The sequence below is a fragment of the Caloenas nicobarica genome, chromosome 1 (assembly GCF_036013445.1).
Source record: "Caloenas nicobarica isolate bCalNic1 chromosome 1, bCalNic1.hap1, whole genome shotgun sequence".
Classification (NCBI taxonomy): domain Eukaryota; kingdom Metazoa; phylum Chordata; class Aves; order Columbiformes; family Columbidae; genus Caloenas; species Caloenas nicobarica.
The window spans coordinates 212,111,763-212,139,020 of NC_088245.1; the positions used below are offsets into that span (position 1 = coordinate 212,111,763).

Sequence of the window (27,258 nt, forward strand, 5' to 3'; positions counted from 1 at the left end):
GCCAGACTCTTAGCATGGTTTAAAGCTTCAAGACCCATTATGTAAATGAAGGAAAACAGACCTGAAAGCCTATGTAAAAGACAACTGAAAGCAAAATCTTTAAATTTTGGATCTGTGGGCTTGCTCTGAAGCCAGAGAGTCCTTTCCTTGTTTTCTAAACATCTGTCTTTACAGACCGGCAGAGCCACATTGCACTGTTAGACAAGCCAAGGACATCTCACCTGCACAAGGAGATGACTCAAATATTGCAGCACTGGCTGAACAGTTTGCTGATTGAATGAAGGAGCTATTGCTGTTTCAGTAGTTCTAGAACTGCATATTTTACAGTGTTATTAATTTCTTTCTTGTGAGACACAGCATTACCACCAGGAGGGGGATCCTAATCCAAAGGCCCATCACCACTGTCTGGATTTGCAGACTAGTTAGGTGTTGAACCAGCTAGCTTGACCTACCGGTTCCCTACAATAAGCGGAGGAGCCAAGTTGGCCAAAGCATGCCACCAATACTTGTTTTACAACATGCATGGGACTGCAAACAGCACAGCAATGATGCACACCCACGTCATCAACCTTCATCACCCAAAGCCTCGGGTGATGCTCTCTCTTAGCACTCTGGTGACTGCTGAACTGCTCTACCCCTATTCCTGGGATGTTCAGCTTTATTTACTGCTGCAGACAAGCCCAAATCTTGACATTCGGGTGTGGGCGTTACAGGTGTTGATAGAGTTGCTCTGATTTATAGCAGCTGAGGATTTAACCCTGAGGCTCAGGCTGGGATGTTTTGCTGAAGTTGAGGTGAAGTAATTTCAGAATGCTGGCCCCTTCAACATGTTACCTTTGAGTATAGACAGTCCCAAATCCAGATTGCAAACTTCCTGAAGACCAGGCTACCTAGACTCCTTCCATCTCAACTCTTTGTGCATCCCTCTAAGAACATAAATTTCAAGGCCATCTGCTGATCTGAGCTCACATGAGCACCAAGTGAGACACTTTTCCTGTGCAGTGGATGCTCCAGTCTCAAAGCTGGCAGATTTCTTCAGCTTATCAACAAGAGCAGAAAGGAATGCCCTAAGATTTACCTTTACAAAAGCGTCCCTCACATCCAGTGCTTGTTCCATGCTGAGAGGGGTGGATACGGTTTCACCCCTGGTGATTATAGTCCGACTTGTGAGGCAGTTCATCACGTCCTGAGGATCGACCTGGCAAAGATACCACCAAACACAGCTGTTGACTTTACAGCACGAGGAGTCCTTGCAATGTCCTGGGCTACTGGCCTGAATGTGCATGGCCAAAGAGGAACTGCGTAGCCCCCATGGCTGGAGGTGAATGATATGACTGTTCTTAGCTGTACAGGGCAAATAGCTCAAAGGGTGTCACAGGCATTCTCAGAGAGAGTAATTAATACTTTTATACAGTGTGTTGCCATGGAAAGTGCTCCTGTGACTTAGTTTGAGATGTTAATGAGGAGAGGAGACAGAAGATGAAAAAGCAAAGCCTGCAAAGCTGTATCCTACCAGCATGAATATTGCTCTGCATCCCCTTGGCCCCTTTTTACACTTCTGAGATCAACCCAGGGAAATGTCCACCCCCTAAAGTACATGAAAACAGCCCACAGGCAGCTGTGGATCACACCCTGGGACCAGCAGCACCTATGGAGATGAGATAATGTCCCTGAGGAAGCCCTGTTACCTGCTGGGGAGGCCACTGGAGAATGCTCCAGCCACTGCATGGATGGTTTGGGTGAGGATCATCTCACCTCACTTCAGTATAGGTGACATCTCTGTCTTGGCTACTGTAATGAACTCCTTTTATATCAATGAGGGAAACACTCTCTTTCAGGGGCTGAGCTATTTTGGATGTCCTTTTTAGGATGACATGCCACCAGAGCATCCATGGCTTTGCCACAACACTGGGAATATGGGAACAAGCCAAAAAGGGAACAGCAGCACCGCGGAGCCACTGACCTCCAGCAATGATGCTGCAGTGATTAGTGACGCCGACTGAACAACCTCACAGGCATCCAGGTTGTCATAGGTCCGAGCTGGGGGAAGAAAGGCAGAGGGAAACTCATCAGCAAGGGACACAGCTCTGCAGAAGTTGGATGGGGTGAGGGAAAGGGTCTTTCTCCTCTCTCTCGGTGTGATGCCCAGGCAAAATCTGGTCATCAGAAGGGAGAGAAAAGTTCACGCGGCTGCTGGAGTCCTGCTGATGTTTGCAAAGGACCTGTACTCTGCTCTGCCAGCCACCCTAAATGACTGATGGGGTAAATACATTTCTGGCATGCAAGTGCTTTAGGTTTCTGTCTTCCAAAGAGGTTTTTAAAATCACCATGTCATTTCTGACAGCAGGGCAGTTTGATGCTTTTACAAAGGCATTTCTAATCACACAAGCACTTGTCAAACACTCCATTCATCTCTCCTTGCAAAACCTGAGCCTATTGAATGGTCAGTCGCCATATTCAACGTCCCTAAATTCAGGAAAGGTGGATGTCACTGAGCATACTGGAGTCTGGCAGCCCTGCAGAGTGGGCAGGTGGACTTATTCCTCTGTTCTTGTCCTTACACAGCACAATAAACACCTGAGTCGCTGGCATGGCACCGTGGCGGGTGGTCAGGGTACAGCTCTCCGTCCCTAAGCTTGGCTCCCTCTCACCATGCAGAATAAGGAGTAGAGATGCACTGGACCATATCCCCATGTTTTGTCATTTTACCTTCATACTGCAGGTTCCCCATGTGCAGGATGGCAGCCAGCAGCTTGGAGATCTCCCAGTTCTCCGTGTCGGTGAACATAAGGACCTTCATCGCGGAGCGGATGTTGGCGTACTCCTTGCTGTCATCTCTGCCATCACAGGTGGTGCAGTTACCCTGGGGAGGCAAAGAGGTAGCAGAGAATTCACAGGTTCAGAGATGTTTAAGGCCAGATGGGACCATTATGACCATCTAGTCTGACCTCTTGTACAATCATATCCAGTAAAATTTGCACTCAGCTGAATAATTTGTGGTGAAATCAAGTTGTGTTTATTGAACTTCCAATATTGATTCAAATTTTTCATAAAAGGAAACTGAAATAGCTTAGAAAGTGACTTGAACTACATTTCCCCACACTTGAACCCAAGTATTGCTCTATTTCTGTTTAGATTTTTTCTAACTTCTAAACATTGGCTTTTGACATGGCTTTTACACACAAGACTTCAGAGTCCAAGACTCAGGTACTCTCAGGCCAAAATCAAGCCACATCCTGGGCTCCATCAAAAGATTAATTGGCAATTAATGATTATTTGTTTTCTGCACTTTTACCACTCCTCCTCTGCACCATGATTTCTGAAGCATAACTGGGAAAAGATTCGACTGATGTTATGAATGATGCAACAAACAGAAAACAGCGTCTCCATCTCAGCTCCTTCAGAGACAGGAACAAATGGAGCCGCTGCTCAGCAAAGAGCATCTGTGTGTAACCCTAAGCTATCCAGGCTTCCCCCTAAATCAGCAGCTGGTTTTTTTAAGGGATGAATAAGCCAAAGATGACATTGAACCTGTGGATCTGGTTCTGTCCTTTGGTGTACACTGATTCAGTGCTCAGCCTGTGACCTGCACTTGCCCTACTGTCCCCAGCTACCCCATGCCTGGCTGAAATCAGAGGAGGAGAAAAAGCTCCCTGAGGTGGGGAAACAGAGCAAAAAAGAAACATACTGCAGTCTCCCACTGGTCCAGCTAGAAAGCTTGGTCCCATTGCTGACGATGGGCCAACCTTAATTACACATGCTTCTACCACCTCCTCTGCATTGCAACACCGGTACATTGAAAGCTCCAGGAAGAGCTTATTGCAGCCTTTCCATACTTAAAAGGGGCCTGTAAGAAAGATTGCGACAGACTTTTAGCAGAGCCTGTTGTGATAGGACGAGGGGTGATGGTTTTAAACTAAAGGAGGGGAGATTCAGGCTGGATATGAGGAAGAAACTTATTACACTGAGCGTGGTGAGAGCCTGTCCCAGGTTGTCCAGAGAGGTGGTGGATGCCCCATCCCTGGAGACATCCCAGGCCAGGCTGGACGGGGCTCTGAGCAACCTCAGCTGGTGCAGATGTCCCTGCTCATGGCAGGGGGGGCACTGGATGAGCTTTGAAGGTCCCTTCCCACCCAAGCTATGATGTGATTCTATGATATAGGGAGCGGGGCTGTAGATTTCTGGCTCTGTCAGACTTGTGGAACAGAGACAGCTCAGCACTGTATGCTGCTGAGAATGCACCATCCAGCCATGCACTCCTCCCTGTCCATCGCTGCTGCAAGAGCATCACGTTGTATCTAACACCCTGGTTATTTCCAGACAAGTGGCGTGGGCACCAAAGATCAAAACCATTCAAATGTATGTCCTGCTCCAGAGGAAGAGTGGAAATAACCTGGCCTACACACAGGAGTTTAGGGTTTTCACCAAGACTATGAGGCTCGCAGTGATGTGACAAAGAAGTCCCACAAAACCCATGGCTGAGACTCAGAAGTTCACAACCAGCAAAGTAACTCTTGGGCTGCGGAGAAAACACCTCTCACTCTTCTCTCCCTTGCTAATATGCTTTCACCACATCACCTCCCCAAAACTCTGCCTCACTGCCCTCACCATCGCAAGGTAGTTGTAGTCTGCGGCTTTCCCAAGACCCAGCTTCTTCTTCTGCTCCAGCGTCATTCCTCTCAGCATGCAATAAAACACGTGGTAATTCCTCTCATCCTGAGCCTGCAGTAAAAGAACAAATGTCAGCTCTGTGAGGAGAACAGCACTGCAAAGTTTCATAGAATCATAGAGTGTCCTGAGTTGGAAGGGATCCACAAGGATCATCGAGTCCAACTCCTGTCCCTGCACAGGACAACCCCACAGTTCACACCATGTGTCTGAGGACGTTGTCCAGTCTCTTCTTGAACACTGTCAGGCTGGGGCCGTGACACCTCCCTGGGGAGCCTGTTCCAGTGTCCAGCACCCTCTGGGGGAAGAACCTTTTCCTAATGTCCGACCTAAACCTCCCCTTGCACCTCTTCCTGCCATTCCCTCGGGTCCTATCACTGGTCACCAGAGATAAGGTTGACTGACCGAGTGCTCCCACACCTTGCAGGTATATCGCCTTACCTGCCTGCAGACCCGGGACTTCTCCAGCAGGTACTGCTCAATCTTTGCCCCCTCGATGGCTCCCCTTTTGTTGAAGTGGATGTCGATGTACTTCCCAAATCGGCTGGAATTGTCATTACGGATGGTCTTTGCGTTCCCGAAAGCTGTGGGGAAGAATTGCAAGCAGGTCAGAGAGGACCTGACGCAGGGACAATCGTGGCTCTGATCTCTTGGGCAAAAAAAAGTAACCAAAAGAGTGAGGCTGACAGGGTAAAAAGCAGCCCCCAAACCTTTCCCTTAAGTTTGGCTGGCTCAATTTCATCTCAGCATGGGGAAACAGGACATACCACAAATGACTGTCATTAGAAATATGGAGAGGAGCACAGAGAAGGACACATGGGAATGGGGTGACCTTATCCAGGAAGAAGGGCCAGGACAGCAGGATTTTGGCAGCAGCCGGTGAAATGTAATACAAGAGGGCTGAGGAAGTGCTGGCAGGAGGATGCTGTAGTGTGCACGGTGATGCTGAACGGGAAATGACAGAACTGCTGGTGAGTGATTTGGTGACTGAGAGGGAAAGGAAAGAGCTCGTTCTTCGGGGAAATACAGAAGGATTAAGCCAAATTCCAGCAGGAGACTTCTGCCTGCAAACAGACTGTGTGCAGAGAAGGGTATCCACATCCACCCTCTGTGTGGGTGAGGACGGCTGGCATGAGCACCTTGGCCAGGATGCTCTGGTATTTATGCTCCAGGATTGCTGGCAGGTGATGGAGATGCATTTGAAATACAGAACCTATCTTCCACGCAGTTCTAGCAGTGATGAAGTGCACGTTTTTGCTCAAAAAACATGCACCATGATGGTTTACAATGCTGGTGGTCAGGCAGCCCTGCCGTGCCCTGAGACCCTCATTTCACCTTCGTGCCACGGCTGAAGGAAGCTCTGGCAGAACACAGAGAAGGAAAGCTCAGCCAGGGACTTTCTTGTCATCTCTGCTGACATTATGCATGGAAAGCAGTTAGGAAATTCACATTTCTGTTATTTCCTAGGGGGTTATTTACCAAGCAAACCGCTGCGCTCTACAAGTAGTAGGAGGGGTAAAAATAATGTTATTCTTTAAGGAAAATGCTGCTTTTCTGCATAAGTACAAAAGCTACATCTGGCATCACATTGGGGCCAGAGGGTCAGATCACCTATTTAGTTTACAGACATCACATTAAAATGATGGGGCTGATCACAGTAACAGCTTGCCGATGTACCTATTAAGGCCACAAATTCTCATTATCTGGTTCTGTCTTGAACTGCTTTTATTTCTTATTCTGCATTCTGCTGCCATTTGCTGATCTTGGAAGGAGAAGGTGGGGTTTGCTATTGTGTATTGCCAGCACAAGGTGTTTAGTCTGGGAAGCTCTGAACAAACTAATCTCATGTTCTGAACCAGCAAATAATAGGAACAGGATTTTTGCAGCTATGGTCAAATAAAATAAAAAAAATAGTTAATTGAATGCAGCATTCGCAGGATGTTGGTGCTCTGCATTCAGTTATAATTCCAGCACTGGAAGAGGTAGTGAGATTTTATTCAAATGAGCTTTGTGTATTTGATGATCAGCATTTTTTAAATCTCAGACTACAAAGAGAATTAGGTAAAATTCAGGCTTCTGTTTTGAGATTTTTTTTGGGAAAAAGGTACTGATTTAAGTGGGAAAACAACATCTTTTAATTTTAAGTGAATGAAAGAGTTGAAAGACTTTTCAGGTCAGCTGAAATCTGCCATTTTCAACAACAGTTGTCAAAAATATTAATGGAAAATTCAGAGTCCAAATCATGGAATATTTGTCTTGTGAAAAATAAATCCGTATGGAAAGAAACAGAATATGCTGTTTAAAAAATGTTTACTACTCTCTCATTTTTTGAGACTCAAAATACAACACAGTGACTTAGATTTGGCCATATTTCGTGTGTCTTGAATCTGATATTTTTTTTGCCAGCAAATAAAGATGCCTCCACCATCTGAGGCCTCACCTTCCAAGATGGGATTTGCCTCCAGGACCTGCTGCTCAATCCAGGAGTGCTGACCACTGATGGCTGCCAGGAACTGCAGAATCAGTTTTGTGCTTTCTGTCTTCCCTGCTCCAGATTCACCACTGCAAAAACAACAGGAATTGAGGTCGGTGAAAGCTTTGCTGTACCCCTGCCAACATGACCCTCTCTTTCTTCAAGGAACTGATGCCTCTCAGCCTCTTCTGTTAGCATAAGTAGGATGAGGCCACTAAGGATGGGTTTCCAGCATCCCATGGACTGGTTGCAGGAGAAATGGTAGGACACAGTACTGGACAGCTTCCAGCCAAGATCCAGATTTGCTTTACAGTCCATTTGGCCCAAGTGGTTTACTTGGGTTTGTGTCTCTCCAGTAGATACCATCATTCAAGAAGGTCATGAAGCACTTTCAGACAATGCTTTTCCAGGTATGACCACCAGACCATAAGCCTGTGGTCCAGGGGATGGCTGGTCCCATGGAGCAGCTTCATCATCAGTCTTGATGATGAAAATGCACTAGAAGGCAGACTGTTAAATACTGACTTTTAGAGACAGGCACTTTCACAGACCCCCTAGACATGTACAGATAAGGGGCAGGTAGGAGAGGAGAAGATCGCAGGGCAAGATGCAAGAGCTAGTCGTCAAAGCTTTCTCTCCACTGAAGGATAACTTCCATTATCTTGTGATCATAGAATCATAGAAGAGTTTGGGTTGGAAGGGACCTTCAAAGCTCATCCAGTGCCACCCCTGCCATGAGCAGGGACATCTTCACCAGCTCAGGTTGCTCAGAGCCCCGTCCAGCCTGGCCTGGGATGTCTCCAGGGATGGTTCATCCACCACCTCTCTGGCCAACCTGGGACAGGCTCTCACCACCCTCATTGGAAAACATTTCTTCCCCATGTCTGGCCTGAATCTCTCCTCCTTTATTTTAAAACCATCACTCCTTGTCCTATCACAACAGGCTCTGCTCAAAAGTCTGTCTCCATCTTTCTTATTGGCCCCTTTTAAGTACTGAAAGGCCACAATAAGCTCTCCCTGGAGCCTTCTGTTCTCCAGGCTGAACACCCCCAACTCTCTCAGCCTGTTCTGATGGTACAAGAGGAAGGACTGGATAGAAATTCCTTGGATTCAGTCTATGGCCCATCTGTTATATGGGAGAGCCAAAATAGGTGATTGAAATGGACCTTCCTGGTGTTAGTAACCAGCCCTGGCCTGAATTGCCTCATGCCTGGCCTCGACTCTCCTCTGGGCCCTATATGATGCCTTTTTAGCCCTGCAAAATAGTCATTACTGCATGGCCTTTTCAGTCCCACATGTCTCAAACGTTGTGCACAGGGTGCTCCAGAATTATGTTTTTATGAAACAAAACTTAGCGTAGACATGCCTTGGAGGGATGTGGTTCTCTGAAAGCACAAAGATTGTTTGAGGGTTCAAAATAGGACTGAGGGAAGAAAATTTGGTTCATACCACCTTTTGGGACAGACACTGAACTATCACCATAACTGTGACCAGACATTTCTTGGTGCCCAAGGCTGACCAGAGCAGAGCAGAGCCATGCAGGGAGACACCAGTGTGAACAACCACAAGTCCCATGCTCAAGCTTGTCCATGGCCCTTCCTTGTACAGAATGCATAGATTTCTGCATCTGTGATGTCTGTAGGAGGACTGAGTTTAAATTTAAAAAGGGAGGTTAAGGATGAATATGAGATCTATTGAGTTGTAGTGTAAGTACCAAAAAGATCAATAAAGTGTCTTTACTAGGAACAGTGACTGCAAACAGAGACCACTTCTACACTGGGAATATGTGGATGGAAGACCTAACAGGTCTTCCAGATTTCTGATTCTGTTTGATAAGCTGTTCCCTGTCACATTGCACATGCTCAGCATCCGTTTTCAGGATATTTACAAATTCACCGACTCACCTTATGATACAACACTGGTCCTTATTGTTGCGCTGCATGTTGAAGTAGCAGTTGTCAGCAATTGCGAAGATGTGTGGTGGCATCTCACCAATCTTTTTGTTGGTGTACAGGCGTATCTGCTCAGGTGAGTAGATGGGTAGGAGCTGGTAGGGGTTTACTGCCACCAGAATCGAACCAGTGTATGTCTGGAGGAGAAACACATGAAGGTTTATGGGGACAGTGAGATGTGGCTGAGAGGTTTTGGCAGCTGGGATGGAGTGCAGAGGCCAGAAAAATCAAGGCTTTTCAAAAGCTGGATGAAAGATGATGTTCAAGTAAAAGATGCTTGCAGGGTGGAGCCTGGAGCAAAACTGGAACATAAGTCTCAAACTGTCTAGATCAGTTCATACTCAGCCTTGCTCATGCACACCATGGATTCAAGCCTTAATTCATATTTTGGATGCTCCTCAGTTAAGTTTCAGAGTTTCAAGTGAAGCTCATATTTGCAAAAATATCACCAGAGCCAGCATGTACCCATACATATTTATTGCATTGAACAAATTATGAGAAACTACAGAAGAAAGGGACCTGGAGGCCATTGCCCTATCTCAAAGCAGGACCAGCTGGGTCCAAACTATTCCTGACAGATACCTGTCTAACCTGTTTTTAATAATCCACAACAGTCCTGCTAAGCCTGCCTATGCAATATGTTCTCCTCTACCATTTCTGTCTAACCAAGCCTCGCCATACTGCAATTTAAACCTTGTCCTGTCCACATGAATATGGCCCACAAGGTCCTGACATACCCCTTCTCAGATATTTCTGAGTAATTTTTGAAAATGGCTTTTTGTCCATCCCATGCGCTCTGTGGCACTCGAATGAGCAAAGCTGTCCTGGACTTTGGGCTGCAAACCCTTTTGTGGTGTCTTGCTCTTTCATTTCTGCCCTTCCAGGAGCTGTTTCTCTCAAACCTCTCACCAAAGGACTCATGACCTTTGTCATCTTGCTCAGGTGCAGCTCTGAGGTTCAGAGGCTTGGCCACATCCCAGGTTCAAGGCAGAGAATAAGGATCTCCTTCCCCTACTTCTAAAAGTTAGTGTCTAGGGCAAGCAAGTCAATGGGGCTCCATCTTGGGCTAGCCAAGGGACATGAGATGAAAGCTACTTTCACTCCATGACTTCAAAGGAGCCAAGTCACCTTCTCTAGGTTAACTTTTGGAAAATAAAGTTACAAGAGGGAGAGGAGTGGACAGAGAGACTTGTAGATACAAGCCCCGGGTTGAGTTTCTCCCATCAAGCCCAGTATCCCTCAGTCACAATGGAAAGGTCTTGAGTGCAGTGAGATGACAATTTGTTTGTCACCATCTAAACAACAACTCCCACCAGCTCGGGCTTCCCGCAAGGCAGCCAGTAGGTGGCAATTGTGTCCTATAGTAGGGATGCTGAAAGCCCTTAGGGACTCATCATTTTCCAGCCTCATTGCCAACACGAGAGAGCAACTTTCTGGTCAGTCCCAGGTGAGGTTTGAATTCACTGTGGTAACTGAGAAAAGATATGATAGTCTTCCCTGTAATACGGTGTTACGTGCCAGTAAAGGAAAAAGGCTCTTTAAGCTCAAGAACAAAGTTATCACAAAGCCAAAGGGTAGAAATTGGCTGTGAAATCATGTAGACTGGATGTTAGAAGAAGAAGGCATTGAAATAAGGCAGCAGAGAAGTCCCAGAGTAGCCTTCCGCAGGGACAGAGCAGGTAAGTTTAGTGCTTAGAGAAGGAGTGAGCTCAATTTCTGAATGGGATCATGCCACCAAGATCCCAAAGGAACCCCAAGACTCCTTCCACTCCTGGGTGAGATGCTTGGAAGACTGTTTTCTTCTTCATAGTTTACTACAAGGTTAATTTTAGGGACATTTCTAATCTTCTTTGACCCTCTTTTCAAAAAAAACCTGACTCTTGGCAAAAGTCTCTGAAATGCCTGCATTTCAGTCACACTGATGTGCCCCAAATTCAGCCAGTGAGACTTTCAAAGGAGTTAACCATTACTTGCAGGAATGCTTTCTGGGTGCTCTCACTGACCCTTCTCTCGTGATCCACAAAACACTTTGTCAGCATGAACTCTTGTACTGTTGCTTGTACTTGTAGGCCATTCCTAGTTGATAAATACTCACAATTTACCCAATTCTCACAGTTGACGAATGCAAAACTTTGTCCCCTTTGCTGATGAGGGGACAAAGGGCACCTCCAAGGAAATATTCTCTCTCTGGTTCCTATTGCTGGGTGAAGAAAAAGCCCTCCTGTCTTGGGAAAATAAAACTTTACCGGTAGGCAGGGGCTCTGCCATAGCTGGCCACAGGAACCACATCTCAGAGCAAATTAATTACTGCCTGCATGACCTACATTTTAATTAGCCCCAAACAAATCCTTTCTGAGCCTGCTTCCCTTACTACCCAGAACACTGTGGCTGACTTCATCTGGAATTTTATGGGGTTAAAGCTCTACCAAACATTACTGCATTTTGCCAACACTTCGAGAGAAGCACCAATCATTGGTTTCTTCTCCAGATAAGGAGATTTAACCTCACAAGTCCAAACTCCCCACCAGATGCTCTTGCTATTCAGCATAGTTTCTCTTAGTGCATGCAAAGCAAAGCATGGGCAGCAAGCCCTTGTTGAAATTTTTCTCATTTTGCTGCAGAAGTTTCTTTCCTTCATGTTGAGGTTGCTGAGAAGCACTTACAGCTTTAACCACATTCACAGGTAGGGGACTTTCCAGCTCTAGGGAGGTGGAGGTGTCACAACTTGACCATGCTCTTGACTCAAGCTCTGCAGCAAGGGTAATGATGCTCTCAGTGCATCTGTGAAGCAACAGCAATGGTGGTGGTGCAAAATAAATGAGAACGGCACAATGGTGAACAGAAACAAGTGATCCGGTGGAAGGCATGACAGCGACCGCAAACAACAGCTCCAAGTCATACTTACCCTTCCGCCGCAGTTTGTCTTATGAGTAAAATGTGAGGGAGAAGAAAAAGGAAAATTATATTTTATTAGAACAGAATTACACTCTCCACAAAGCTAAGGAGATGAGGAAACAAGGGAGACTGGAGTCCCATTGGACTCAGCAGGCTCAGAAATCCTTTTAAGCAGGGAAGGTGAAGTCACACTGAGCTTCACTGTCTTTAAAAGAGAGCAAATTATATCCCAGAAAAAAACACCTCAGGGGACTGGGTATCCCATACCTCAGGGGTGACAAACTCGTTTTTGATAGGGGCCACATCAGCCTCGCAGTTGCCTTCAAAGGGCCAAATGTCATTTTAGGACTGTATAGTTGTAGGATCAATTACGTTTATACAGTCCTAAAATGACATTCGGCCCTTTGAAGGCAACCAGAAGGCTGATGTGGCCCCTGGTGAAAACGAGTTTGACACCCCTGCCCTACCCACTAGGCATCCGTACAGTACCTTGGCTTTGCAAAACCACCAATCAATATTTACCACATGCAACACGAATCTACTCCTTCTAGTGCCACCACTCTTAAAAGATGAGATCTAAAGGTGGGTTTCTGAGCCTTCAACAACGTGTGTAGGCAGAGGTGGTTTATGTGCCACTCTATCAGGCTATGTGCCCTATGTAATTTTGAGAGTGTCATTCTAATTTTGAGATTGCACTAATTGCTATGTTGTGCCCAGGATTGTGGGCTGACACTCCAAAGCCATTAGTGGTGTGGAGCAATTAAGATACCTAGAACCTCTGTGATGCAAATCCCTTTGTGGGATGTAGCCATCCCTTACGCAGTAGCTCTGTAGGACACACGGCACTGTCACCATCAGACCCAAGGAACGTGTAGAGAAACCACACGGTTACTGAGTCACTCTGTAGAATCATAGAATCAGTTGATTGGAAGAGACCCTCAAGATCATCAAGTCCAACTGTCAGCCTAACACTGGCACTAAACCATGTCCCTAAGAACCTCATCTACAGGTCTTTTAAACACCTCCAGGAACGGTGACTCCACCATCTAGTTGAAGATGTCCCTGCTTATTGCAGGAGGGTTGGACTAGATGACCTTTGAAGGTCCCTTCCAACGTTCTATTATTCTATGATTCTGTGATTCTTCTATTATTCTATGATTCTATGATCTTCCAGAGTTGGGGGCAAGGGGCTGTCAACTATATGAACAGCCTAGGTAACAGAGTGGTGTGCTCTCTGTTGCCGCCCAGCTCTAATCCAAAACCATCTTTTATTAAAGGCCCTGAACACCAAGCAGAACAAGCAGATTTGATAGATAAAATCCTGGATATGGTCTGCTAGCTGATGCTCTCTGCGAAGCTGGACTGTGCTGCAGTTCCCTCTGGCCTGAAAATCTAGTAGTCTCTAGAGCCTTTTGAAAATTAGGTTCTCAGGTGGCTTTGAAAAGGCCTTCAAAGGCACAGCAGGTGGTTACTTGAGTGTCTGAAAACTGTAGGATTTAAAAGCAATACCAAATTTTCCATATTTGCATAGGCTCTTTGAGGACACCAGCTAGTGGCAAACACACACACACAGAGTCTTCACTTCTGGCCCAAGAACGTGCACCAGACTACACAGCAGATAGCGCACTGATAAAACCAGCACAGAGACTTGAGTCCTGACTCTTGTCCTGCCGGGAGGTGGCCTTCGAGATGCTGTTGCAGAAAAGAGTTACCATTCTGGCTGGCTTTCTGTAAAAGCCTGACTATCTGAATGTCTGGTTGGCTTGACAAGGCTGCACTGGGTCCACTGAGCATGACACGACCGAGCTGACCTAAGGAAGGACTCCGCTGTCTCGAGACATCAGCTGTCAGGATCCCAGGCAAGACAGAGCTTATAAGTCATAGGCACAGATGGGGGAGATGCTTTAGAGCTGTTCTGGGAGTTGCTCCCTTCACTGTTCCCAGTTATTTCATACACGCACCTTGTCCTCCTTCCTCCACCCCTTGAACCTCCAGCAAATCTTGTCTTCACCCACTTGGGCTGAATGAGTTGATGGTTCAGGGGAAGAAGGCAGAAGGGCCACATCCAGTATACAGCTGCCAAAGGTTTTTGCTTTAGGATTACTACAGCATGCAGATGGCCTGTGTTGAGCTGCTCATTGTGTGTGCAGAACATTAATGCATGTCCCCAAAGCTTCTACAGGGGCTATGCAAGGAGGTGACACAGACTTTGCTCGTTACTTAAGACATGGGATCATCCACTGGGGCATCCATAAACTCTTCAATGTGTCCTCTAAAATGCAGAATCCCTCCACCAGTTGGGTCCAGGTGAAGGTAGAAACCCAGATGCCCAGTTCAATCAGGATTTCCCACATGTGGGTTCCCTAGAGCTAAGGAGAACGGGGGTGCAGAGCAAGAGGTAGGGGTGAGGAGGACACTCACATAGATGAGGTGCTCCCGATAGCGGATCAGCAGGTTCCTGAGGATTCCTGCCTCGTTCAGGTCCCCCAGGCGGATCATGTCCTCTACTCCATGGATGGAGGTAGGGTGCATGGGTTTGATGTGGCTGGCATTCTGCGGGGAGATCCAGTGCTCCTGGGAAGAGAGCGAGGGCCGAGAAAGATGAACAAAATTAGATAACGCTGGGATGAGAGACAGAAACAGCCCAACCCAGACAGAAGGACCAGATGGAAGAACATACATGAGAGAGCATTAGCACGCAGGCCACAGCTTCTATTATTGGACATGTCAGTGACTGATTTGACATATTCCTAGCAGAAGAAAGAAAATAGCTTTTGGTTTACTGAAGCAGTAAGAGACATGAGATGCGAGCCATCCTGGAAGAAGCATCATCCAGGGCAGCATGGACATCCAGCACATGAGGGGTGTTTTTAACAAATAGCAGGTTTGTTCCTTTCACAAAGCTACATTTTCACATCACTGCTTAACCCTCTGCCACAAAATACTGTTGAGCAGAGAAAAGATGATTTAGAAGAGGAGAGAGGGATGCACAGGGGTGGTAAAATCACACTTTTATTCTCAGAATGTCATTTAGACTGATCACTTCTGGAGGGCTTCAAAAGCCACTACAAATTGGACACAAGGACCCTGCTGAACCAAATCTCTTTCTGAAGGGAATCAGAACATTCACAGCTATCTCAGGTTGGAAAAAAAAATTATAAAGGACAGAGAACCTCCTTTGGTCACCCTCTGCTTGTGTTATAGACATTCCTCCAAACCAGCCGCCACTGCACAGAAGTAGGACTGAAGGACAACCAGTGTTTGGGCACATCCTGTGTTGGTAGGAGGTCAAGAGGGACTGCTTAACAGCAGAGGAACATCAGGTCGAGGTGGTTTTGCTCAAACCACTATCTACACGAGTTTTGGTGACCTCTGTTATCACGGTATTCAAGAAGCTTTTCAACTTCTCACTCCCAGTACTGTCACAAAAGTAGGGACGCAACATTTTCTTGTCCTTACAGGTAGAACACTAAGGCACAGTTGATTCCCAAGAGTATATGAAAAGCCTGTGACAAAGTCATCATGATCCCATGACCCCTGCCCTAGCCAGGCCTATAGAGCTGAAGAAGCATCAGCACAACCTTTGGTACGTACATTGCCTTCATCATCCACAACCTGGATCTGTCCAGAGTCACACAGTTTAACCACCGCTCCAATGGGGACATCGAATTCCCGTCCAGTTTTGAGGTCCATCCATACATAATCCCCCTGGAACCAAAGAGAAGACAGTTACACCCAGAGCCTCAGAAGGTTCAGCATCCCCTGGCATACCAGATGCTGATGTTTTGGACCCAAATCACTGGTACAAATCAAATTACTTCTTTGTAAACCACAAACCATCCCTGTTTCACAGATGCTCAGGAAACCCCCTGCAAGGTAATAGTAGCAGGACATGCTCCACAAACCGTACATCCACTGTATTGCGTCTCCATTTCATGAGCTCATGAGTGGCTGTCCATCACAGACTTGCACATGTTTTCCTTGCAGATAACCACTGTCAAACATACATTCCCCTACCTTGGAGACTGGTGAAAGCGGACTACTAAAGAAGCTTTAAGAACATACCAGAGACATATATATGTACGATTCTTCAGGAAGACTCCCAGCTACAGCAATTTGTAGGTGGTCTCTTTGCATTTAACATTTCTCAGTGGATTTTATCTACTGTGAGCATGTCCGGTTGCTTCATGAAGCTGTGCTAAGCTTTAGCATCCATAATGTCAAATGAAGAGTTCAGCTAAAAGCTGTGGCCTTGTTCTTGTTTAAAATGTGTCACCTCTTCTGTTTGAGACCTCTTTGTTTTCCTTTTGGAAGGCACAGCAAACAATTGACCCCTGTCCACTCACTCCATGTCACTGGTGATCCCACAGACCTCTTGTCAGGCCTGCTGGGCAGGGACTATCTGCTCATTAACTCCATGGATATTAAATTACTGGAATACAAAAAGGCTTTTAAAGAATTTGTCTTCCTCAATACAAAAAGCAAATCCCCAAATAACCCAAAGCTAAACTCCCAAGTGGGACTCACACTCCTTGAAACAAGGCAGAATTATTTCCCACCCCTGATCTCAATGTGAAGAGCTGATAAAAGTTGGAGCCACCTGGTTAAATTTTTGTCAGGCATGTTTACATCGAGCAAACAAATGTACTTTTTCACGCATCTGATTTTAATATTGTGAACTTGTAGCCCCACCTAATGACACATTCCTGGGCCCACTTGTGCCTAGTAAGCACAATGCAAATGCAAAATCTACCTTCTGAAGTCCTGAAAAAATACTGGGAGAAGGAAAAGTGAAAAATAGGGGGAATCACTTAGCACATGCTCTGATAGAACCCTTTCCTGAGCATCCACTATCGACCATTTCTGTAGACAGAGTATTTACAGATTGGGTTTCACCCAATGGGATGGTGAACAAACTTCAGCTCCACTCTGGGCAGTGGGAACTGGAGACATCCAGCAATATCAAACATGACATGGTGAAATGTTCACCATCCAAGTCATCGCTCACCAGGACTTCTGAGAGATACTAACCTGTGAGTGCCACAGGGATGCAAAGCAATACCCGGGGACCCACACATGGAGAAACACTACACACAAGGCGTCCCCAGCCCATTTGTGATAGACTCCATCCTTGGCAATTCTTGCTAGGTTTTATCTAGAATATCAACAAAGTCATCCTGCCTATGTGGAGATGAGGATCCAGCCTTTAATTTGGGTTTTCTGTTCCTCAGAGGGTTGTGCTACAGCATTGTTATAAGGATCTTTACACATTTCATAAAAATATAATATTCAGATCTTTTTCTCCTTAACTGCCTTACCCTGACATCCCATAACTCAGTTAAAAAGAAAAAACAAAACAAAACAAAACACAAAGCTAATGTACGCAGCAAGTCATACACAGATATATTATAAATCCACTTATATTAATATTTATTTCTTAGCTCCTTTGATCCAAGACTCTCAAAGCATTTCAGAGTGTTCAGCACTGTTATCCTCCCTGCATAGTTGGGCAAATTCATGCAAAGTGTGGGTAACTTGATCAAGATGTCAGCAAGAGAAGAGCCAGGTTCCTCAGTCCCTGCTCAGCAGAAAATCCTTCTGACACCTCAGCAGCTGCGTAAAAATTGGTCTCAATCAAGAAAACAAGAATTGTATTTTTTTTTTAATCTCTAATTTTGAATAACTGTAAAAGCAGCCTGCTTCATATGTTCTGTTACCACACAGCTGAGTTTAAAAGGCAGCCTGCTTTCCCCAAGGTGAATTGATACTCTACTACCACTAAGACAAACCCTGCACTTCGCCTGCCTAATGCACAGAGTGCTCGTCCCCTCAAAATACTCTTTCTAAACACATTAAAGTGCTCTTCTTAATGCTGATAAAAAAAACCCAACCCTGAGTCTTATGGGATGGGCTAAGCTGGTCAGCTCAGAAAGGTTTGGGGCGTTCAAAAATAACATCGCTTATTAAGACTGCCGACTTATTTCCTTCCCTGACTTTAATGAATTTGATATAAACCCCATGGAAGTCTGTTACACTCCTGCCGCTGATGCAATCACCTTCAGATCAGCCCCAAAAGCAGCAGATATATTGGGGATTTCAGGGCAAATCGGGGTGATTCATGCATTTACCAGCTCGGGTAGACCGGCTTATCAGTTGCATAACCTGCCTCATGCCTGGACTGATGCAGTTCATTTTCCAACACACAAGACAGAGTACTGGAGAAGTGAGAATGCCATCAGTCACTTTACAGCATCAACGTGGTCCAACTCTTCCTCCTCAATGCTGCTGCTGGGTGCAAGTGTCCTTCTGGGTCAGACCCTCAGGACCTCACCAGCTATGGGCAGTGACAATCAACCACCCATGCAAGAGGAGGAAACACCATGATGTGTGAACACGCAGATCAACACAACTGATGAAGAAGATCTTTAGTAGGAGCTTCTCAATGGAAAGAGCAAGAAGGTTGCACCATAGGGGAGCTATGGTGCTTGGGGGAGAATGAAGACTCAGAAGGAGGTGAGAGAAGCTGGCACAAGCAGTGTGAGGATCCCACTAAACAGTGAGACTGATTTCAAAGTAGTCTGAAAGTTTCTAGCCATGCTCAGAGCTTGGGACCCCCTATCTTACCGCTAAAATTGTCGTGGGCTTCAGGGCCTGGTTGACGTTGCGGAGTAGTGTCCATTTGCCCTGGTCTCTCTCCTGATCTTCCACCACCTCAGGGCATGGCTGCACGAAAACAACTTTCTTCCTCTTCAGCATCTCCAAAATCTTGCAGTGGTCTTTGTCCCCCTCTCTGCTTTCTACATATATTCCACCATGAATGCCCGAGTGCTGTGGCTGGTTGGCTTTAGACCTCCAGTGTGACCATGCCTGCTGCTTGCAGGACACCCCTCTGACCTGATTCACAAAGTGCCTCTTGGCAAAGGTCTTCTCCTAGCAGAAAAATTTCCACACGCTAACCATGGTCCTCCACTGGCCAGCTATCATGCTTGCTCCATAAAACAGGTTCTGCAGGAGTCTCAAAACAAACTGAACTACTTTGCTTCTCTTCACTTAAATTCTTCTAGTCTCTCCAGTAAGGGGTGGTACTTGGTCGGAGACCTGAAGGAGACCGCAACCCCTTGTTCTGGAAAAATGACTGCCGGATTAACAGGAAAACTCTTCATTTCCCTGTGACTTCTTTCCGTTACCTTCCTTTCTTAGTGAAATAACCATCTGCCAGCTTGAGGACTTTCAGCGCAGAACACACTCGAGTACTTATTAATCGACAAATGCAGTCAGTCCCCATGCAACACATGGCATTTAATTAACCTAATACCTTTACATACCAAATTAACCAAAGCGCAGCGGGAACTCAAAACCAGAGGCCATCTGCATTTTCTTTAAACTGATCACCTTGAGTAGATCCATAGCAACTGAATTTTAAATAATTGAGTGGAAGGGTGTTCAGAGCAGCACAGCCTCTGTGCCTATAGGTGAGAGGAGCACCGGGGCTGTGGATGAAGATGTGCTGAATGTGAGGACCATGGAGATAATGAGGTCGCACTGACTTTGCACCTAGCTGCTCTACAGACCCACTTCTGCAATCTCTCCTTCTATGCAGAGACAACTGTTCTTATAAGGACTAATCAGGGCTGCTGGCCCAAACAGAAGAGCACGAGAAATTTTACAGTCACCCCAGATTTGCTTTTTCCTGTCCTACCTTAGATGCACTTGAGATTTCTCATTTTCATCTAGGAAAGGCTATTCTGCTCATTTAGAGAATTTAAGACTACTCTACCTGGGCTTCAGTCTCTTCCATGTAAATGTTGGATCTAAATTGGTGCCATTTATACAAACTAGAGCAATGCATGACTAAATAATGATGCAGCTGCTAAGCTTCCCACACCATTCTCATCACTATTTTAATGCAAAACTCTACTGATGCCTTAATTCCATGGGGTTTTGAATCTGTTCATCCATGATGCAGAGGATATATTCTTGGTAGAAAGTTATCTAGAGGAATAAAGGCTTTATAGGTCCCCTTGATGGGACACAGTCACCACGGACAACCATAGATGATGGGTACATCCAACATACCAAGCTACTTCTGCTCATCAGTGAACAGCAGTGAGAATAGTGAGGCAATCCTTCCCTAGGGGGCAGATAATGGATTAATAATTTTGTAGGCTTAAACCATATTACAAAGCCCTGAGTGTCTATTTCTTGTAGCTGTGCAGATGATTTAAGGAAGAGATGGAGTCTCATGGATAAGAAGGCAGGTTAGAGATGAATAAGATGGATGTCTACAGTCCACCAAAGGAGCAAGAAAAAATGTACATGAAATGCAACAGTAAGGTAGGGAGAAGAGGACATAGATCAAATGTAGCCATCTCATGGGAGATGTCTACCTCCAGCGTGACCTGAACATACGATGCTGTAAATGGCTGCATTTTTTTCTCCCCTAGAAAGTACAAGATAAATGTCCAATTAAAGCTAATAACCAACAAGAGGATGCATGTAGAAGGAAGGACTGGATAAATACATGTCAACGGGCCTATAGGACGGGTTCTATGGATTTGAGCTGGGTCCTGCAGATGCTCTTTGCTCATCAGCACAACTTTCCTCACTGCCATACCACGGTAACTGGAGCAGTGTGGGAGCAGCAGATCTGAGAAAGAGCAGCCAATGTATTTATCTCACTTTGCACTGGAGCAAACATTAAGATCATTGCTCGGCTACACCCTGTACCGTATTCCTGAGGCTGTGTATCTCCATGTGCTGCCAAAGAGTAAACTACGGAGCAGAGGAGCGGAATGATTCGCCCTAGGTTTATCCTTGGAGCAAAGTAATGATGGAAGTCCAGAGGGCTATATCCCGTCTCTGTAGTCCTATTACACAAATTTGCTTACTTTTTCCCTGACACTGAGGCTGCTGAAGGTCTGTCATTTCACACATTTCCATTGCATATTTTTTGCCTTGCTCCTTTGCTAGCAGGAGATTTTTGCAAGGACTCATTAGAGGGTGTCATGTGTGTCAGCCAGAGGCATTTGGTGTTAGCAGGGCTGTCTGCTGCCTCCTGGAAATGGGAAATCCCATCCCTCCGAAGGGATGACCTGGCTTGGAAATCAGTCTCCCTTCTGTATGCATCAAGGGGCAGAGCAACAGCATTAAGCCACCTATCAGCACACTTTTTCTAAGGGAGCACGCTATGCCTTATGTGGGAAACAAATAAACACACTTAGGACAATGAGAGGAGGGACATGATGGGGGAAAACAAACCTTTAGCTGGCTGGCAGCCCGTCAGCAATGCCATCCGGTTCAGATTACAGCTCCCCGGGGTAACATTAGACTCTTCACTGCAGAGACAGAAGTAGGAGCCCGGAGAGCCATGCTGGACCCTGATCTGACGATTTACTGCACCTCTGCAGCAGCAAGCACAGCTGGGATCAAGGTTCTGATGTGATACACTTTGTGCACATGCATAGCAGTGAGGGGAAAATGCTTATCCTAAGGAACTGATGTGACCCAGGCAATCGGTTTATGCTGCTGCTGAGACCTGAGCTCCCGTTAAATGCTACCGTGCTGGTGTGGACCTCACTGCTGGAGAAAAAAGGGAAATACAACCTGCAGGAACCACCCTCACAGCAGCTGAAACACCCAATTTAATGAAAGCCTGAGTTTCTTTCTCCCATCCTGATTTTTCAGACCCAAAGAAGATGCAGCAGACACTGCCAGGGCTGAGGAGGTGTTCTTGGGCTGGTTATTTTGCAGCTGTCCCTGAAAAGTTGAGTTATTTAGTGCAACAGCTCAGGTGGGGCTCAACTAACCCAGTGCATGTGTCTGAGCAAGACATCCAGACCTTTGCTAGATGGTCACTGTAGGTCCCTTCCAACTGAAATACCTATTCTATTCTATTCTATTCTATTCTATTCTATTCTATTCTATTCTATTCTATTCTATTCTATTCTATTCTATTCTATTCTATTCTATTCTATTCCATTCCATTCCATTCCATTCCATGCTATGCTATGCTATGCTATGCTATCCTATCCTATCCTATCCTATTCTACCCTATGCTATCCTATCCTATCCTACTCTACTCTACTCTATTCAATTCTAATTCTATTCTATTCTATTCTATTCTATTCTATTCTATTCTATTCTATTCTATTCTATTCTATTCTATTCCATTCCATTCCATTCCATTCCATTCCATTCCATTCCATTCCATTCCATTCCACATTCAAGGGAAAGAAAGAGGCACTTCTATGGTCATCTCTGCACAAAGCAGCTATTTAAACTAGCTCAGATGATACTGACCTAAAGGAATGTGTGAAGAGGACAATTTTTGAGTGGAAATCTACAGTACAGGTGCACAAATCTGGCTCCTACCTCTAGCATGGGGCGACCTAAGGGCTGGTATTCAGGTAAATTGCTGAAGGATACGGAAAACGACTGGTTATCAGTGGTTGTCCGTGAATTCAGCAGTGCTCCAACAATTAGTCCCTGCTCATTAAACTTACTTTTCTAAAACAAAAAGATTGATACCCTCCAGAATGGCTGTTGATGCATCAATGCACCGTGTGGGCCAAATGTGATCTCTATGGGCCATATCTCTGACAATTGACATAAAACAACCTGTTTATGCAGCTTTTTTTTGTGTGTGTGTGTGGGTTGGTTAGTTGGTTTTTTAAACAGGCATAATCACATACCCAGGCCTCCAGAGAGCTAGAGCTGAGCTGAGTGCTTTACTTCCTTACTGCTCGTCTCTGAGGCAGAACATCCTTAGTGCACACAGGCACAAGCGCAAACACAGGCCTTCCCCCAGCTCCAAATTACAATGTCATTTGGAGAGCAGACTGAAATCTAAATGCATTGGTGCATCACAGCATGTTATGCCAGTGCAGACTTCCAACAGCCACCTGAATACCTTGGGCAGTACGATGTCTGCGCTCTACTAAAACCACATATCACCTCTAGATATCACCTATCTGATTCAGCCGAGCTCTCGATTACACGGGTATACCCTACTCAGTTTAATGGAGCTTCTCCTGGATCCACCGCTGCCCAACCCAGAGAAGAATTAGGACAGCTCACCTCTATTCTTTGCACTCATCTTTAGCTGTGCAAATGCCACCAGCCTCAAGAAAAGGTGGGAAAGAAAGAAAAAGCTTGAATTTCTATTTAACAGCAAACCGTAGTGCAAGAAAAAACACATGCTGGTAGTCAGTAACCTTAACAATTTTTCTGTTTCATAAATAAATAAGATCGTCTTCCCAATTTCTTGTAGCACATCAGGCACCAGCTGTCAGCCAAGGTAATGTGCTACACACAAAAGCTTTCTGAAGCAGAGGGAGAGATGCAAGAGGAATTGTTAAATAATTCAATAACCAGTGCACCACTCACTCATCCTGTAACTTTGATACTGACAGGGGGGAAAAAAAACCCACCACAAACATGGCACCCATCCCAACATCTTCCCATTTAGTGCTGAGGGATAGTTAAAGATGCCTGGAGCAAAAATGATGGATTTAATCAGGTTTGCAGGGGCGCAATACAGTGTGGTGCAACAAAGCTCAGCTCCAAGCGATGTTTGACCTCGTCCTTGGCTTTTGGCAAGGAGCTTGTTGTTGACTTGTTTGGGACCTTTTGGCTCAGGAGCAGGTTTTAAGCATGCGGACAAACACGGAGATAGAAGATTTAATCCGTGATTCCTACGGCATTAGTGTCACAGGAGAAGTGGAGAATCCCTCAATCCATTGACGTTGCAAGCAGATTAGGCTGGCCCCGGGCGTCACCCACCCAAACACCGTGCCAGAGCCCCACGTATCAGGTCTCACACAAAAAAGCCTGATGGCCACTGCTTGGGATGCAATCGAAAAAAATTTGCTAAGACACAGAAGTGGAACAGGAAATGAAGACTGAGCCCTTTAGCCCCATGTCTGGGTCCTGTCCTAAATGCAAATAGAAGAAATCCAAAGGCAGACAACAGAGCAATCATAAAATGTACAAATCTGGAAAACCGGAGAGGGGTAAAATAAAACCAGGCAGAATCATAGGGGGTAAGAGCACATAAGTTAGTACTGTTAAACTGAGAAAATGTTGCACTGGTTCCACATTGGGAGCTCTCAGATCTGTTCTAAATCTGCCAACAACAGTCACCCCTGTCCCCCAGACAACTGAGGGTACAGCTAAGAGCTCCCTAGTTTGCAATAGGAGGCACAATGGAAACCACTTGCCTTTAGCCACCCAGAAGCAAATATTTTGGAGATTTTCCTTTAAAGGCATATTGTTCTGTATGTCAAGCTTTAGGAAGAAGGGATTAAGGGAATGCCATCTTCAGTGAGCACAGTTTGGGAGGGATGCTGGTTCCAGCAGGTCCCTATGGCTGGACAATACAGCTGTGCTTTTCCATCCCTTTCTTTGATTTGATCTCTTGGTGAACTGGCTCAGGGAGTAAACACAGCAGCAACATTTTCATGTATTTTTGCAAAGCGTTTTGCTGGTTTAGTCCCTGAACTGGCTCATCAGGCAATCAGCAAAGCCCCAGTGAAGGAGCAGGGAGAGCAGCAGGAATGTGCATGGCCAAGGGAGTGGAGATGCTGCCTGTGCCAGTATCTGAGGGTGGTGAGAGCCTGTCTCAGGTTGCCCAGAGAGGTGGTGGATGCCCCATCCCTGGAGACATCCCAGGCCAGGCTGGACGGGGCTCTGAGCAACCTGAGCTGGTGCAGATGTCCCTGCTCATGGCAGGGGTGGCACTGGATGAACTTTGAAGGTCCCTTCCAACCCAAAGTATTCTGTGATTCTATCTGCTGTGGCATCATCAAGTAGCATTGTTGGAGGCTCTGCCTTGCTCATGGATGAGCTTTATTTCCCAGGTGAAGGCAAAGAGCTGTTTGATTTGATTCATGAAAGAAGAGTCCCAGTTGATGAGCACGAGATCTGCAGAACTATGCAACTGAGGGAGCTAATGAGGTATTAACACTTCCACCCAACATTTTTCTGCCTCTGAGGCATACAGCATTTTCAAGATCACAATGATTCACAAAAAGGACACAGTTTGAATTCCCCTGATAAAGGGGAAAAATAAAAAAAAATAAGATCACACAGAGAAATGCAAATTGGAAGGGATGTTTTTCATCCTGGCTCAAAAAGCCTGTTCAAAGAAGCCAGAAAGAAATGACATTAATTCAATTGTTTTACCTGATTTTATTCCTGGGGAAACAAAGCAGGATTTTTCCACCATCTGAGACAAAAATCTCTTTTACTTTTCATATACAACCTGTCAAATTCTCTTTCAGAGTTTCACCTTTCATGCTCTGTGTTCTTAAGGCTCCTCCTTCCCTCCTCCCTGCCTTTTCTCAGCCTCACTGAGATCTAGTCTGCAATTCGTTCCTGTGTACTGAATAGACGTGGTACTATCGTAATCTGCACAGCTATTCCTGTATAAACAGAAATGTAGACAAAGTGCAAAGATATGCTTAATCCTAGTAAAAATGTATTATTTTCCCATATAGGAGTAATCTATACTCATGTAAATGCAGTTTTCCCAGCAGAAACATGTCTGTGCAAAGGCTCTGCACTAGCCAAAGTGGCATTGACATGTCTAGACAAACCCTACTGTTTAAAATATCGTGTCTCATCTTTGGAAATATTGAACGAAAAGGGAGTAATGTTGCTTTTCCTTCACTGCCATGCTGGATCTGACAAACAAAACACAAACCAAAACCAAGCACAACCTAAAACCCAGAAAAAACCCAAACAAACCAACCAACCAACCCCCCCAAACAAACAAAACTCACCCACCCTTCTCCTAATGCAATACATGGGATCAGCATAGACAGGTGAATAATATAATAATGTTGTTGGCTAATGATTTAAATGCCGTAGCCATTTATGCGATGACTAATGTAGTTTTGTGTCAGTAGGTGAATGAGGGGAGTGCATCTACAGTGAGTTGCTTCTTTTGAAAATAAAACGAGGTGCGAAGATTTCAGCTTTGTTTCTCTTTTGGGAGTTCTCCTGCTCTACTTTTCCTTAAAAAATTAATGAATGGAGAAACCATTTCTTCTAACTCTCCACCTTCTATTGCATGTGCCTTTGTGTCCTGCCTGCTGGTTGGGGGACACCAGAGCACCAGCTCCTCTTGAACTGGAAATGGCAGCTGAAGAGCATGTTGAACAGAACAGTTACTTCAGCGCACAGCAGATTTACTGAAATAGATACATTCCCCCTAAGGTTGAGACAAACTGATAAATCATTTTGGCTAAAAACACCATGTAGATGGAAGAGATGTTGAAACAAAAAGCATTGCCCTTTTTACACACTCCCTTTGATTACCTGTGAGGGTTGTCTTGGTTACTGAGGAGGGTGAGGGGGTCTGGAGGAAGGTTAGTTTGCAGCTCAGTCAATGGCATTTTGAGGGAGTTTGTGACACAACTGCTTAAGGGAGAACTGGACTGCTCCAAGGGTGTGTTTGAAAAGCCAGTTCCTGAGAAGAACGAATGGCAGGAGAAAGCAAAATAGCAAACAAATGAAAAAAAATTGTGCTGGAAGTGCTGGTGATGCAATCTAAAATGTCTTGATAGTGGTTTTTGCTCCTTAGGTGCCAGCCACAAGGATGCAAAGATGCTGAGATACAAGCTGTGTCCTTCCAAAAGGAGAAAAGATACTCCTAGATGTCAAGAAAATCTTGAAGAGGCAAAGCACCTGGACTTTTTTGTCATCAGGAAACAGATTAAAAAAACCAGTCCTACTAGTATTTACTGAAATAGGGCAAAATCATCCATATTTCGTTGCTTGCTTCATAGGTTTGGAGATTCCAGGGTTGGCTCCATGCAAGACCATCCTTGAGATGGAAATGCAGAACAGGCTGGTAATCACAGCCACTTGCCTGGATTCTTCAAGCCCCTCTTGCCTATCGTGGTTGGAAAACTTCCCAAATTGTTGGTGATGGGTCCCTCTGAGGGAGGAGTTGGACCAGTCGCAGAGCTGCGCCATGGACTCCCAGCAACACAAAACCAGCCCCATCTGCTGTAACTCTCTGGAATTACCAAGTGCATCAGGAGGTTTCTTTCTGATTATTTCTCCACGGGTTTTAATTAAATTTTCATGCTAATAGTACCCTAAGCAGAACGAGGAATGACAGAATGTGCATTTTAATCCCAAATTTCACTTCATCACAACTGGGCTGCTGAAGGCGTGAAATTCCAGAAGGCTCTGGAAGAAGGTGGCGACTCCAGAGGACAACGGGGTTGATTAAGGGTCTGAAGTCAGCAAGTCCAGCTAGAC

General features: G+C 45.5%; 1 protein-coding gene across 7 annotated transcripts in view; it reads right to left on the reverse strand.

Annotated features, from left to right (window-relative positions):
• Positions 1-15,702, reverse strand: part of MYO7A (myosin VIIA) — a 67,519-nt gene extending 51,817 nt beyond the window's left edge. For 3 of the 7 annotated variants that reach the window (XM_065649154.1, XM_065649072.1, XM_065648904.1), the window contains exons 1-9: positions 15,583-15,702; positions 14,410-14,562; positions 9,046-9,230; positions 7,109-7,230; positions 5,110-5,252; positions 4,609-4,722; positions 2,710-2,863; positions 1,964-2,040; positions 1,079-1,198 (exon numbers count right to left, since the gene is read on the reverse strand). In XM_065649154.1, the coding sequence (XP_065505226.1) occupies positions 1,079-1,198; positions 1,964-2,040; positions 2,710-2,863; positions 4,609-4,722; positions 5,110-5,252; positions 7,109-7,230; positions 9,046-9,230; positions 14,410-14,562; positions 15,583-15,681 (1,167 nt within the window). In that variant the 5' untranslated portion in view covers positions 15,682-15,702. Of the gene's footprint in view, positions 1-1,078; positions 1,199-1,948; positions 2,041-2,709; positions 2,864-4,608; positions 4,723-5,109; positions 5,253-7,108; positions 7,231-9,045; positions 9,231-11,998; positions 12,017-14,409; positions 14,563-15,582 lie in introns of all 7 variants that reach the window. The other 4 variants (XM_065648991.1, XM_065648748.1, XM_065648834.1 and 1 more) reach the window with 3 other exon arrangements.
• Between the last annotated feature and the right edge of the window lie 11,556 nt (positions 15,703-27,258).